Source organism: Salvia splendens, chromosome 2 (genome assembly GCF_004379255.2).
Source record: "Salvia splendens isolate huo1 chromosome 2, SspV2, whole genome shotgun sequence".
In the NCBI taxonomy this organism is placed as follows: Eukaryota; Viridiplantae; Streptophyta; class Magnoliopsida; order Lamiales; family Lamiaceae; genus Salvia; species Salvia splendens.
Window position 1 is genome coordinate 35,783,322 of NC_056033.1, and position 16,030 is coordinate 35,799,351.

Below are 16,030 nucleotides of genomic sequence, written 5' to 3' on the forward strand. Positions count from 1 at the left end.
AATAAAAAATAAAGACTACTCGAATTTTTTATGTTTAATCACAACAAGTAGCGGAGGGATAAGACTAAGCAAGTATATGGTAAAGATTGCATGATGCATGATCTGAGAGCTTAAACCATCTCCTGTGGTACGCTAAAACCTAAAATGGAGCAGGAAAACTAGCTAGCTCCAAATGTACTCCAAAATCAATCCCATTTTTTGTTTTTGAGTAAATATTGAACTTCAAAAATGGAACCTGATCTTTGTGTTTTGCACAAAAATGTTAATCTAAACTTTTTTTATATCGGTTTTGGTATCTGGTGAAAAAAAATCATAACATGTGATTTTTGGGCCATGGAAGGTTTTTTTGGAAATTTAATTAAATGGTATCAAACATTTGATATTTTTCTTCTTTCTTCAATTTTGATCTCCTCTTTATCTTCCTTTCTTCTTCTTTTTTTCTTCTCCAATTTATATTCTTCCATTTATTCTTTCTTTTTTAGTGTGATATAATGAGCTCGAAATGATGGGATATATTTCGGGAAGCTAAAGATTGTAAAAAGACTAATCCTTTTTAATTTATTTTTATTTTTTCTTATTGTAAATCCTGTAATTTAAATTCTGTTTCTAGGCCATCTTCACTTCTACAACTTCATTTGCAATCATAAAAGGCCAAACAAAAATAAATTATAGATTTCAAGGAACAAGATAAATGGATCTTGAGGAGAGACCCGTAAATTGAATTTCAAAATGAAAAGATTTGAATATGATTGAGGAGAGTGGAAATGAGCGGCCAACAAAGGATACTGAAGAGACAGGAGATGAATTAGGGAAGAGAGAGAAATGAATTAGGGATGATTAATAAGAGAGAAAGAGACCAATTTTATAACATCATTTTAGGTCTTTTTCATCCATGTTCAATAACGTGCTTCATGGCAAAAATATGAAAATGCATTTTTTTAAAGACCTTTCAGCAACCGGTACCAAAAATATAATTTTTAGATATAAAAAATGATATAAAAAATATAAAATACTATTTTTATGCAAAAACACAAAAATTAGATATCATTTTTTAAATTCACTCTAATAATTATAGTCTTATATCTTTGCTAATCCATGGAACAACTTTGCATGACCAAGCAAAGTATAGCTTAACTACAATTACCTAATGTGAGCCCCACACCAATCATATAATAAGATAGTATAATAATACCTTCCTATTTTCCAACTCATATATCTAATCTTTCAAAAAGAATTTCATAAAACCAATGCTTAGTCATCTCCTTTTACAACCCTAATAAGCAATCTCTCAATAAATCAATTCACACCCCCAACCAGTCCCCAAATCTCCTTCTTAGGGCATCCGCAGTGGTGCGGATGTCCCGACGGATATCCCAAAAACACCTACTGCCACGTCATAAGGACTTCTCATTGCACTGTCACGTCATAAGGATTTCACACTGCACAGTGACGGATATCCCCAAGGACATCCCAATGGACTTCCCACAAATTCACCAAACTAAACAATTTACGGAATTAAAATTGCGACACAAAAAACGGAGAAATTGCTACCACTTTATTTTAAAAAACATACATAGTACCAAAAAAACATACATAATTATTAAAAGTATTTAAAGAGAGAGAGATATTGTTGGTTATTTTATTGTAATAGGATTAACTTGATTGATCAATATTATCATAATGAGACACCATATAAGTTTGGAAGTGCGAAGTGCACGGTTGTTTGAATTCATTGTGATTAGACAGGGGTTCGGGGGCAGCGCCCCCGAGTTGCGGGGTCCAAGGGGCAGAGCCCCTGGCCGGGGTTGAGCTGTGTAGAAAATTCATCCGAAAATATAATTTCTGATAGTCAAAGGACTGATTTGCAATTTTTGAAACTCCTTAAAAAACTGTTAAATTCAGTTAAGAAATGGAAGAGACGCAATGCTTCATGAAGAGACGCGATGTTTCGTTTCAGGCCATATTTATAGAATTTTCCAAAAAAATAATAATCAAATAATCTAGATGTCTGTGGGGTCAACGCAATGGCGGACGTCCTCAAGGACGTCGCGACGGACGTCCCGGGAACGCCACGGAACTCCGATGTCCGTAGCGGACGTCCGTATCCGCGTCACCCTTGCACAATGGCGGACGTCCCGCTCGGACGTCCAGCACGCCGGTCGGACGTCCGCCAGGACGGGAGCCGTTGCGGATGCTCTTACCCCTACCCAAAAATCAATGAATGAGAGTAAAAGCAAAGATACTACCCCTCAAACCTTAACCTTATAACTCAATTTCTCCATCTCACACCCTACCCCACCTCTCACCACCATCCCCCTACCCCACCTGGCCTACCCTAGTATAAAGGTGAAGTGTTTGTGAAGCATAAGAGAATCCACAATGGCGGCAAGCGGACCGGCTAGCCGATTCCCAGCGCTGGCCGGTTCGCTCGCCGAACCATTGCAGGCGGCGAGCTGCAATTCGGCGAGAAAATCGGCGAGCGCACGCCGATTTTCGGGCGCTGGCCGATCCGCTCGCCGGTCAGCTGGCCGCCATTGCAGGCTTCCGATCGGCGAGCGATCGGCCAGCCTAATTTTTTTTTATTTATTTAATTTTCGAAACACTATATATACTTGATTTGCCTTCATTTTCATTCACATCACTTGTTTTAACGAGTTTTCTCTCTATCTTAATTTTTGTACAAGATCAATAACGCGAAATGAGTAACTCGGGTGGTAGTAGTGGTGGTAGTGGTAGGGATGCTGAGGAGTACGAACGGCAAATGAACGAAGAGTTGGAGGCCTATACGTCCAGTGAGATAAACCGGTTGATACAAAGGGCCTTGCAGCTGGCGGTACCTCGACCTCGACCCGTTGTCTACCGCCGAGCAGTGATTGAACGGGATCACGTAGCTGCACATCAGCGGCTATATGAAGACTACTTCGCACATGAGCAGCGGTTTAACGCCAACCCTTTCAGGCGGCGTTTTAGGATGAGCAGAGCCTTGTTTATGCGTAGTGTTGACGCTTTGGAGCATCGATATCTGTGTTTTCGCTTCAGGCACGATGCGGCTGGCAGACCCGGCCACACACCTATTCAAAAGTGCACTGCGACAATCAGGCAGTTGGCCTACGGAGGCGCGGCAGACATTTGGGACGAGTACCTCCACATCGGTGAGACGACTGTCATTGAATGTATGAAGTATTTCTGTCAGGGCGTGGTTGAAATATTCCGTGATCAGTACTTTCGAAGCCCTACCCCCGAAGACTGCCAAGAGCTGATGCAGATGCACGGGGAGAAGCATGGGTTTCCGGGTATGTTAGGCAACATAGATTGTATGCATTGGGAGTGGAAGAACTGTCCCGCTGCCTAGAAGGGGTTCTACACGACCGACTACAAGGGAAAGAATCTCACGATGATCCTCGAGGCCGTAGCTGATTACCGGCTGTGGATTTGGCATGCGTATTTTGGGGTAGCCGGGTCGAACAACAACCTCAACGTCCTCAACTCGTCGCCCATTTTCAACGAGCAGTGCCAGGGCGTCGGTCTTGCCATCAGTTTTGTCGCCAACGGCAACCAGCATGATATGAGCTACTACTTGGCGGATGGGATATACCCTAGGTGACCCGTCTTTGTGAAGAAGATTAGATGCGCATCAGATGAGAGGAAGGCCTACTTTGTGGAACGGCAGGAGTCGGCGCGCAAAGACGTGGAACGTGCATTTGGTGTGCTCCAGTCTCGATGGGAGGCAATTAGGGGTCCAACGCGTTTGTGGCATGTCGACTGCATTGCTGATATAATGTACGCCTGTATTATCATGCACAACATGATTGTCGAAGATGAAGGTGTACAACTAACTAGTTGGGCCAACGATGATAATGAAGTCGGTCCAAGCCACGGCGTGGCCGCCCCCAAAGTACGAAGCGGGGTACCTCACGATGAAGCTGACCGCCTCCAAGCACATGCCGACATGCGCCAAGTGGATGCTCATATTCGACTCCAAAAGGATTTACTTGAAGAGTTGTGGGCGCGGATGACTGCACGGCGTTAGTTTTTTTTTTAATTATGTAATTTTTTTAATCTACTTTTTTTTAATTATGTAATTTTTTTTACTTAATGTACTTTTTTAAAAAATTAAATATTATTATTAAATTTTCCCGTATTTGTGTCATAAATTTAATTCCATATTTTGTGTGAGTGTTAATTATATGTTTTTTTATAATTTTGTTTATTGTGGCTAGCCTATTGCTTGTCCAGTTGCTTGTCCTGATGATATGACGTGAGAAGTTTTTAGTATAGATGATGTGACATGAGGAGTTTGTGGCTAGACTATGACTGGCCTATGACTGATCTATTGCTATTGTCCAAATTTTGGAAGGCAAAGAAAAGAAAGAGAAAAAGGAGGGGGTCAAGAATTGAAGAATAAGAAGAGCCATCCCCAAATCCCTAAGGCTATCCACAATGGCGCCTAGCGCACCGCCTAGCCGAGCGCCGGCGCTAGGCGGTCGCTAGGCGAACCATTGCAGCTTCCGAAAACCGCCGAGCGGTTTTTCGGAATTAAAAATCGCCTAGCGCTAGGCGGTCGACGGGCGCTGGGCGATCCGCTCGGCGCCATTATAGCGTCGGGATCGCCCAGCGCATCGCCCAACGGTTTTTTTGTTTTTTTTTTAAAAATTTTCGAGACACTATATATACGCGATTTGCACTTCATTTTCATTCGCACCACTTGTATTAACGAGTACTCTCTCTATCTTAATTTCTATACAAGATCAACACCGAGAAATTAAGCCGGTCCAAGCCACGGCGTGGCCGTCCCCAACGCACGGAGTGGGGTACCTCACGATGAAGCCGGCCTCCTCCAAGCACATGCCGACATGCGCCAAACGGAAGCTCATATTCGACTCCAAAAGGATTTAATTGAAGAGTTATGGGCGCGGAGGACTGCTCGGAGTTAGTTTTTTTTATTTATGTAATTTTGTAAAATGTACTTTTTTTAATGTAATTTTTATTATTAATGTACTTTTTTAAAATTTTAGTACTTTTTTAAATTTATTGTACTTTTTTAATTTATTGTACTTTTTTTAAAATTAAAATAGTATTATTAATGTTTCCCGTATATGTCTCGTAAATTAAATTCCGTATATTGTGTTATTAGTGATGTGACTATTGATGTGGCTGGGCTATTTATGATTAGGGATGTCAATGTAACCCGAACCCGTGGGCCGGCCCGAATAACCCGATAAAAATACAGGGTTAGGGTTGTAATTTCGCAGCCCGAATTTAAAATCGGGCCATTCGGGCTGACCCGTTCGGGTTGTCGGGTTAGGCGGGCTGATCCGTTCGGGTTACGGGTCGGCCCGTCGGGTTGAAGGTTTCTGCACAGCGAGCAGTTTTTGTAACGGTCATAACTTTCTCTACAAAGCTCCGATTGAGGCGTACAATATATCCACGCGAAGCTCTTTCGAATACGAAGAGAATGATATGTATTAGAGGTTTATCAGACTTCAAAATCGCGAGAAACATTGACTCAAACAAGGCTGCTGCACATCCACATATTTTGTGTACATTTTCTAATCAATTTTCTATCATTTCTCAACAAACATGTAAACATACCAAAATATAGAAATATAATCAAAATCATCCAAGACAACCCTCTAAAACTATGCAAAACCCAAATACGTCAACCGACTATATAAGATCACAAAAAAAATCACCATGTGGTTCATGGATTCATAAATACGCGTATATAAAAGCTTTCTTTTAGTATATTTCCAATATAATAGTGCAAAGTGTTTTGACGTCGCTTCGTCATTGAATTATGCGTACTTTGATGATTCTTAGAGTTACTCCAATTAGGTAGCATCTTGATAATTCACTCTTTAACAATTCAAAATATTTTTGTTACATCTACGATGCACCTCTCACGTTATGAAAATTTTATTTAATTTTCTACGAATTGATTTATGTTTGAATTTTGAAACAAAGTGTTGATTTATGTTTTAAATACATAAACATAAACATACTATTGATAGATATTTTGTAAATAATTATGTAATGAATAAGTTATTTAAATTTAAATAACTTAATCTTTTTTAAAAATATTAAAGAAAATTAAAAATATGTATTTCATTATTGAATGATTAATTAAAAATATGTATATAATTAAAGAAAATTTAAAATACGTATTATTTTTTGAAAATATTAAAAGAATTAAAAATACGCATTGGCCCGAATAACCCGGTGGGTTAGCCCGAAACCCGAAGGGTTAGGGTTAGGGTTAGGGTCGAACTTTTATAACCCGAAAAAATCATAACCCGAATAGCCCGTACCCGAATGGCCCGACAACCCGAACGGGTTGGCCCGATTGACATCCCTATTTATGATATGGCTAGGCTATGGCTGAGCTTTTTCTGATGTGGCAAGAGAATTTTTAGTATTGATGATATGGCAGGAGGAGTTTGTGGCTGGGCTATGGCTGGGCTATTGCTGGGCTATCACCATTGTGGATACCCTAATACCTTGATTGAAAATTGGTTTACTGGTACGTCTCTCTCTTCCCAATGACCCCTCCATACATTTATTTCCACATTTAAGTTTTAGGGGTTTTGCTACACAAGCCCCTGTTTCTGTACAAACTATTCAAAACCTGCCCATTCCTTTCTCTCTTTCACTATTCTAGAGAGAAAAAAAGAGCGGGACTTCACTCACACACACAAAAAAAACTTTTCTTTTTTCATAGGACCGCAAAAAACAAAATTCCAAATTTCCGCACACCTTTGCCATTTTCGCTTCGTCCCGCCCAAAACCCATCTCAAAATCGGAGGTCCGGAAATTCTCTTTTTTTTTTTTCGATTTGCTTTGCTTTTAATTTTATTTTTTTGTTATCTGGAGTTTAACACACACACATGCACCGTCGCTTTGTCTTTCTGGTTTCGATTTATTTGCGGTATTTTGTGTACGTGTTTATGTATCAGTGCGAAATGGATTTGATTTGTTTTAGGGTCTGAAAACATAGAAAAAAATAAAAACAATGGCAGGATGGTTGGAGAGTGAGAATGGTGCTCGAATAGAAGAAAATGTCGGTGCGGAGGTTAAATGGTCGTTCACGGAATTTCTCAAGGCTTTTCTGGAACATGTTTACGGCAGTTCTTGCCTGAGGCCGCTGCCGCCGGTTGTTGGTGAGGGGCAGGTTGTTGATTTGCTTAAGCTTAAGATTGCTGTGAGGAAGAGAGGTGGATATTGCGGAGTGTCGGAAAATAGGCTGTGGAGCTCGGTAGCAGCTGATTGTGGGCTTGATTCGAGGTTTTCAGCTGCTTTGAAGTTGGTATTTGTCAAGTATTTGGATGCGTTGGATAGATGGTTGAGGAAGATTGAGAAATATAGAGAGGACGGAGTGAGTGAGGAAAGGTGTTTCGATTTTACTCGGTTTTTGATGGGGTTGGAGTTGGGTCCGAAGGTTTTCGTATCGAGTAAAATTGAGAGAGATGATGGGTTTGTGGAGTTGAAGAAGACTGAATTTGAAGTTGTTGATGGAAATCAAGTGTTTGTGGAGTTAAATATTGATGTTGAGGGTTCTGATGAGAAGGGGAGCGATGAAAATGGCGTTAGTGATGGTGTGAATATTGGTAAGGAGCAATCTGTTGACAAGGGCGGTGATGGTGATGATCTGAGAGTGGATCAGGGCTCTGTTAGTAAGAAAAGGAAACGGGAGTGCTACACAGGCTTGCTGAACTGGATACGGAATGTTGGAAAAGATCCTAACGGGCCTGCTGTTGAGCCTTTACCTGAAATGCAGAAGTGGAACTGTTATGGGAGAGAGCTGCCGTGGAAGCAAATTCTCACTATTCGAGAGGCGATGCTTTTGAAAAAGAATGTCGATGCAGGGTCTCAACGATCTGTTTGGCAGGTCTGCATTTTATTACTCCCATGCTTGGTTCCTGTTGATGAATATGATATATATCTGGTCATGAATATGATATATATCTGCAACATGACCAGTTTTAAGATGCATGATATGCTGTAATCTAACATCTATGGTTGATGATGTATCCAATCAAATAGTAAGAAGTTTAATGCCTTCATCTTTGATCTTTCGTGGGCCGAGTTCTTATATCAAGTGGGATCAGTATATTAACATGTTCTTTGTATTATATCTTAGCCTCAATCTAGGGCTATAAAACTCAGCCCCACCGAATTTGACTTATGATAGTCAATTTTTTTATGGTATCGAGATATTCATTTATTGTTCATGTGCACGATTGACAATAGAAGTATCCACCGTGTTGCCTATAAGTGTGTGTGTCGGTTTGCATCTTCATGTGCTGAGCACATCACCACTATTTCATTTTGTCCTCTGTCAAGGATCTTTATGTTCTGAAAAGTTGTTAGTTGCGTGTGTTTTCTTATAAAAAGACTAATATGTTGATTTCCCAGAAATCATTTAAGTGGGAAATATGCTCAAGCTGACATTCCATTCTATTATCTCTTAATTTTTAGCAAATGCAGCCAGTACTTTTAGTTATATCTTCTCTGATTTGCTTATGTCTCTGAAAAGGGCAACCTGGTAAGTTTACTCCGATAGCCAGCTTCCAGTGATAGAACTTCCATCTGTGCATTTGTGTTCTATGTATAGATTTGCAAACCCCATGTGTAGAGCCATGTGTTGTCAACAGTGACTTGCATGCATTATAGAGGCCAGACATTCTTTAAACGCGCTTGTTGAGTTAAAGAAAAGATCTCATGACTGATAAATATAATTGAATTGACAAAACAAAAATCCATGAAAGCATCATATATTTATCCATTACATGGTATCTCATATATCATCTCTGCTTACTTAACAACTTGGCTTGGAACATATAAGTTTCTTAATTCTAACAATTTCTTCGTACTTTGCAGAAGAAGCAAAAGATACACCCGAGCATGTATGATGATGAAGGGTTAAGATGCAGTCAGAGGCTCCTCTCCTCCAAGGATCGGAAGTCGAGAGACCGGGGTGGAGCTGAATCATCTTCCTCAGATTTTCAGACCGACGAGGATAATGCTGACAAACAGTCTGATGCTGACTCCCCAATCTATTTGAGCAACTGCAGGAAGAAACGAATCCCCATAGGCTCAAATCATCAAGCAGATTTGCCTGAGTTCCAAGGTGAGGATTATGAAAGCGAAGCTAAATGGTTAGGTACCAAAATCTGGCCTTTGGATAAAGCAGAACAAAATAAGAAAAGTCTAATCGAAAGGGACCGTATCGGAAAGGGAAGGCAAGAATGTTGTGGCTGTCAGTTTGTTGGATCTTTCGAATGTGTGAGGTTCCATATTAGAGAAAAGAGGCTGAAAGTGAAGCTTGAACTTGGCTCCGCTTTCTATCTATGGAAACTCGACATGATTGGAGAGGACGTCGCATTCTCATGGACAAAAGAAGACCAGAACAAGTTCCAGCATACAGTGCAGTCCAACCGTCTCTCGTTAGAAAAATACTTTTGGAACGAACTTTTCAAGCAATTCCCGAAGAAGGGAAGGGAAGCATTGGTGAGCTACTACTTCAACGTGTTCCTGCTCCAACGTAGAGCCATCCAGAACAGAACCAGCCCGATCAACATTGACAGTGATGACGAGGAGTCAGAATATGGGCCGGTTACTAATAGGTTTGGTGCTGGTTCGATTTTTTGTTCCCCAAAGAAACCACATACGAGTAGCAGATAGGTTGTTGATTCGAGGTGTGTAAATCGCAGTTTTTTGGTTCGATAAAGCTCATTTTGGTTTTGCAGTCAGACACGCCCTGTTTCAGGTGTACAGATGGCTGAATATGATAGTTGAAGCACAGTCAGAAGCAGTGGAAACATACAGTTAGTAACAAGGTTACCACAATACTTTTCAAGCGCTAATTTCTCTTTTTGGTATGTCCAAAAATTTATCATCTTTCAAATTCATTATGATTATGAATATCAAGAACTAGCTTTTTTTGTTAAGTTCCTATTTGCTTCTTCGTCATATTAACGTTCTTTTTTTATGTTTTGGCTAGCAAGTTAATTCGGCATGTTTAATTTAGATTATTGCATTTTCTTGGTACGAATTGGATATTTGATTAACAAAATAACAACCGACAGCTTACTAAGCCACAAATCAGCAAATATTAACAGTTGACAATGGAGCCCAGAGACTTCCATTTTATAGTGAAACAATTAAAAGTAGGAGTAATTTTTTTAGCTCGTAAAGTGAGATTTAGTTCCTTATTGGATGTTTAATTCTTGTTTGGAATCTACATGGTGATATATTTAATGTAAGTCAGCCAAAGTGATATAGCTCTAATTTATTCTCTCTCTTTTTATTTATTCATCTAATTTTTCGTATCCAAAAGAAACACCTTAACACTAATGAAATGGAAAGAGTAAAAAAACACATGCATATAAATGGTTCAAAAAATATACTACTACTAATAAGTTGGAAGAAGATTAGAGATGATTTTTTTACTTTTTAATATCTTGTCTTATGTTCTTTATTTAATATTCATGTTGGAGTCTGAGTGACTGAGTCTGCCAAACTCTATCCCTACCAGACAAATTCAAATTTACATATGTTATCTTAAGAATGCAACTATAGTGGTCTTTGTATAATAATGCATATTTAAGTTTATTTCCGAGAAGTCGCAAGCCACGAACTTCTTCGATTTGCATTTGCAAAGTTACTTTATTTTGGTGAGCCGGAGGGAAGACTACTTGAATTTAATAAAATAGGTTGTCAAATTAAATAGAGCCGAAAAATACATGTTTTCCTATATTTTAAATTAAATGAGTCTATATTTTATACTGTTGCTATTTGTCTTATCTATTTAGCAATGTTATAATATGGTTCGAATTCAACTGTGGCAATTATTTAAATTCATGACGTAATGATGCAAGGCCCTATTAGTAATTAACTTATTTATTATGTTCATTGGATTACTGTAACAACCCAGAATTTTATAAGGGGTTTTTACGAGATCAAATAAAAGCACGGTACAGCTGATACTGAGATTTTTCAAGGCAGCACTAAAGTTTTAAATAATCTTACGTCAAGTGAGGAGAATCTAGACAAGGCAACTTATAACTTTTGTGCGTTATTTAGCAATTATTTTCGATGAATATCCATAGAATAAATCCAAAATAAAAGTTGTTAATGCCCAGCATATCCATCGGAAGTTCGAAAAAGTCTTATGATACCAATTTATCGAATCCTAATCTAAATCAATTGGGGAGAAACGTGCGAGTGCCGAATAACCAGTTCGATGGTTGTAGTATATTCCCAAGGAAGCCCGATGTATCACCAATGTTCCCTACATAGAGAAAGAATTTAAAAAAAAAAGAAAAAAAAAGTGATTTAAATAAATAGAAAAAGAAATTGGAAAATTGAATGAGATCTTTATCCATTTCTCTCCCATTTACGGGAACCATCTACACACTTTCAACTCCCACTTCTACACCGCCACACACATACACACACTAAATATCTCTCCCTCTGAACATCTCCCCACTCTCTTTCTAAACATACAAATACACGTAATGTTGGGAAGGAGGTGGACTCCCCCAAGACAGCCATCTACTGCTCCTCCGGCGACGAGCTCTTTCCCTACTAACTTCTTTTTCACCGATTCTCAATTCGAAGAATTCAGAGGCGGCGTCCTTTCTCCTCTGGCGGATTCGCCACCATCTCGTCGGAAATCTGGGGTCCCGTCGGTGCGTGTTTCTCATCTCCAAAGGTACCTCAATTCCTCTACAATAGCCTCAATTTTGTGCATCTCATAGCTATGTAACCAATCCAATAATCTAGTAACCAAAACAAAACCGAATCAAAGAATCGAACTTTAATTTCACGAAATCAACGTAAGAACTTTACTTGCGGGGTGGTTCGGGTTGGTTTCGGGGCTGAGCGGTGTCGTTTCGGAGCTGTTCGGGGACCATCGAGCAGCCACCGGACAACAACAAGGGCAGCGATAGCAGGCGCCGAACTTGGCGCTGCTGTACGTCAGCGGTGACCCCACGTGGCGTGCGACGGAGGGGTGAGCAGTAGCTGACCGACGAGCAGAGGCCGCCGGCGTGGGGGTTGGCGCGATGGTGGAGGGTCTGGACGCGCGGCAGCAGCGTCTCCCGGCGCCGAACGACGGCGATTTCACAGCAGCGACCGTCGGCGAACAGCAGCGACGGCGATGCACGGCGAGGTCCGTTGCTATCTAAATCGGAGGCGACGAACAGGCTGACCGCCGGCGAGCCACGACGAATTCTGGAATTGGGCGTTTGGAAATCGAATGGATTGTTGTAATCTGAGATAGAGTCGAAGGAATATTAGAGACGACGTGCAACGGAGGAACGATCGACGGCGTCGTGGGGTGAATTGGAGAAAGCCGACGGAAATTGGGAGAGAGTAGTACCGGTTTGGTCGATTAGAGAGAGAGAGAAGCGTGGGCAAAATTCCAAGAAAGGAGTTCATGACAAAATGTATCCGCCATTTGGACCCTGAAAATAAAACTTTCCAGCCATGGTATAGACGCGAGAAGCTCTCGCGTGTTTTAAATTGAAACACGCATATTCCTCTCGCGTGTATTAAAAGAAAGACGCGTCTTCTTCTCGCGTGTTTAAAGCAAACACGCGACACGCTCTCGCGTGTTTAAAGCAAACACGCGACACGCTCTCGCGTGTCTCTCTTGCTTCCAAAATACGTCCAGAAGGCAGAACAGACCCCAAACACGCGACGCAGATCCGAAAGCAGCGAAAATCGGCGAAAGCAGCGGCGAAAATCCCATATTTAGCTCTCCCATTCCAATTTGAAGTGTTGTTAGGTAAGTTTGAACCCTTATTTTCGAATTTTATTGGTATTTTTTAGGTGGGTATAATAGTTAGGGTTCATGGGTTAGAAAGTATTTTGGTTCAATTTAGTTGAATTTGGTGTTGAATTATTGAATTTGTTGATTTTATGTTGAAATTGGTTGTATTTGATGTTGAATTATTCAATTTGGTTGATGTTTTGTTGAAGTGTTGAATACAGTTGAATAAGGTGTTACTTTGTTGAATTTGGTGTTATTTTGTTGCATTTGATGTTAATTTGGTGAATGTGATTGATATTTTGTTGAATTATTGACTTTGGTTTTGAATTATTGATTTGGTTATGAATTATTGAATTTGGTTGAATTATTGTTGAATTATTGAATATGGTTGAATATGGTGTTAATTTGTTGAATTTGGTGTTGATTTGTTGAATGTGGTTGATATTTAGGTTTTGAATTATTGAATTTGGTTGTGAATTATTGAACATGGTTGAATTTGAGTGAATTTATTAAGTTAAATTTTTTTTATACCATTTGGTTTATACTTAAACATGTTAAATTTTGATTATATTAGGATGTCCCGATATGGACCAGAAGATCCTTCTGTTTTGCATTATCAGCACAGTCATATATCGCGCAAGGCGTGGGCAGGGCAGGAAACAACCTCTTTCAATATTTGGCGCTTTGAAGGACATTTCTGGGAAATCGATAATCATCACAGACGCGTGATTGATTATGTCTGTAGATTTGGTTTTGGTGGAATACTTTTCTGTGGTAAGGCTCTGGATGTAGATCATGCGTTGATCACAGCTTTGGTTGAGCGCTGGAGGCCAGAGACACATACATTCCATCTTCCCGTAGGGGAAACTACCATTACATTACAAGACGTACAAATATTATGGGCATTACGTGTTGATGGAGTACCCTTCACTGGAAATGGGTTTTGTGAATCTGGGTGGAGGGGTTTATGTGAAGAGCTCTTGGGCTTCTATCCCCTTCAAAGCGAGATGAAGGAAAACGGTATCTTGGCATCCGCGCTAATACATAGGATGGCGATTGAACCGTTAGGAGATGGTCTCGAAGACGAAGCCTACATTCAACGGGCACGTATGATTGTGCTTGTGCTATTGGGAGGGTTGATCTTACCCGACGGCTCAGGGTGTAAGATACCTCTCATGTGGTTGACCCAACTTCGAGATGTAGAGGCTGCCTCTATGATTAGTTGGGCGAGTGCTGCACTTGCTACATTATACCATAATCTGTGTGAGGCGTCTATGGGCAAAAGGACAGACATTGGAGGTCCGACGGTGCTCCTACAACTTTGGGTGTGGGAGAGAATGCCCACTTTGAGACCGGATTTTGTAGCGGCACGTCTACATACAAACAACACTCCATGTGCCTTAATGTAAGTTTGTTGTTTCCTCTCATTTGTGTATTTAATGACAACATATTTAATTGACAACTTTTTTTATTGTAGGTGGACTGGCTCCTATATGATAAACAGAGCCCCCAAACATTCGGTTCGACATTATCGTGAACAGTTGTCATTACTCCAAAATAGCCAGGTAAAATGAATAATGTTTGATATATATTTGGGTAATTTTAATATAAACTTGTTATTGTAGTTTATTTGGATGCCCTACGTGGACCGACAATTGCCAGACTCCTGCCTCGATATGAACAACAGTTGGAGATCTGTGACGTACATTGTGTGTTGGGCTATTGTAGAAGCACATGAACCTGAACGCGTGGTTAGACAATTTGGAGGCACGCCGTTCATCCCGGAATTGCGTGATTGGGGTTTCAATGAAACTCACTTCAAAACCAATCGGCGTGGAAAGGCTAAGACGAACTGGGCTGTGCAGAACAAGGCCTACATCCAATATTGGGAGAGAAGGTCTGAGTTCGTTACTAACGCTTACATGGAGCCTCTTGCAGACCACGTGCAGGTGATGAGGACTCGACAATACATGGAGTGGTATTTTAAAATTACCATTACATATATCACGCAGCCGGGTAGGCTTCCAGAAGTAGGGATGAACACTGTTGCATCAGCATCTACAGTCCAGGTAAGTATTGTATTTTTATATTTGTTGTTTCATTTTAAAAGTATGTATGTTATTAAATATGCATGTTTTATTTGTTACAGGCGGAGACATTGGCACGTATAGTTCATATGTCACGCGGTTTTGACCCAGCAGACGCTGTAGGATTGTTGCACGAGATTAACAGTCTTGCTCTTAACTGCCTCACCGAGTGCGGTGAGAGTGAACGCACGATCATACCTTCCACACAGCGCACTGATGTGGATATGTCCCGGGGGTTTATCCGAAGAGCTCGCGGTATTGGCCAGAGAGGTATCCGAACAGGCGGGCATGGTTATTCACGGCATTTCAGAATGTCCCAAGACATGCCAGGGTCATCACAAGCAGCAAATGAAGAAAATATTAATTCAGATGACAACATAGATTTGGATGCACTCATCGACAATTTTGCTGGTGAGCCCGAAATGCAAAATCCACCAGCACCAGATCCCTCTAGTTGGTTTCCTACTTGGTCAGACGCGCCACAGTCTAGTTGGGTGACTCCATTAGATAGAGCTGGGCTACCATGGAATCCTACTACACAGGATTCATTCTTTTCAGATGTCCGTATCGTGCACTCTCCGACAAATGATGATGATGATGATGCTGCTGATGATGATGATAATGATGATGATGATGATGAAGATGATGATGATGTTGCTCCTAGGAGTAGTGCCTACATAGAGCGCCCCACGAGGAGAGAGCATATTGACCCTCCTAGGAGTAGTGTTCAACTCGATCGACCTAGTAGCAGTTCACATACATCCCGTCCCGATAAGGAACGCTCCAGACCAAGTTTGTCTCAGACAATTATGGGTATGTTCCCACGTAGAAGGTCTAGCCGTGACAACAGAGGAAAAGGCCCGAGTAAATATACACCTTCGTCATTTAAGTAGAATAATATCATTAGATGTATTGTATATTTATTACTGGTGGATTGATGTGAGATGTACTTTTGACTTATTATATGTTGGTAGATTTGAGATGTACTGTTGAGTTATTATATGTTGGTTGATTTGAGATGTACTGTTTGTTTATTACAGGTGGATTGATCAATAAATAAAGTAAACTCTGTCGAATTTTTTGTAAACAATATTACTTAACAATGTCATTTCAGGCTTAATCTTGGTTCAAACACATAATAAAATCCAACCCTCAATCACGATTCTGA

At 40.5% G+C, this 16,030-nt stretch overlaps 2 protein-coding genes across 5 annotated transcripts; both read left to right on the top strand.

Annotated features, from left to right (window-relative positions):
* The first annotated feature begins 6,642 nt into the window (after positions 1-6,642).
* On the top strand, positions 6,643-10,003 carry LOC121765550 (AT-rich interactive domain-containing protein 1-like). 3 transcript variants are annotated; one of them, XM_042161750.1, is made up of 3 exons: positions 6,643-7,885; positions 8,878-9,695; positions 9,767-10,003. In XM_042161750.1, exons 1-2 carry the CDS (start codon positions 7,010-7,012, stop codon positions 9,679-9,681), a joined length of 1,680 nt encoding a protein of 559 aa, XP_042017684.1. In that variant the 5' UTR covers positions 6,643-7,009; the 3' UTR covers positions 9,682-9,695; positions 9,767-10,003. The 3 variants fall into 3 exon arrangements, with proteins under 3 accessions (XP_042017684.1, XP_042017699.1, XP_042017691.1); XM_042161765.1 differs by having other exon boundaries at positions 9,775-10,003; XM_042161757.1 differs by having other exon boundaries at positions 6,643-6,802; positions 6,980-7,885; positions 8,878-10,003.
* Positions 10,004-11,394: 1,391 nt separating this feature from the next.
* On the top strand, positions 11,395-15,896 carry LOC121792443 (serine/threonine-protein phosphatase 7 long form homolog). 2 transcript variants are annotated; one of them, XM_042190391.1, is made up of 5 exons: positions 11,395-11,713; positions 13,350-14,180; positions 14,253-14,340; positions 14,401-14,844; positions 14,925-15,896. In XM_042190391.1, the coding sequence occupies exons 1-5, from the start codon at positions 11,517-11,519 to the stop codon at positions 15,753-15,755; spliced, it is 2,391 nt and encodes a 796-aa protein (XP_042046325.1). In that variant the 5' UTR covers positions 11,395-11,516; the 3' UTR covers positions 15,756-15,896. The 2 variants fall into 2 exon arrangements, with proteins under 2 accessions (XP_042046325.1, XP_042046326.1); XM_042190392.1 differs by lacking the exon at positions 11,395-11,713 and adding an exon at positions 11,739-12,790.
* The last annotated feature ends 134 nt before the right edge of the window (positions 15,897-16,030 follow it).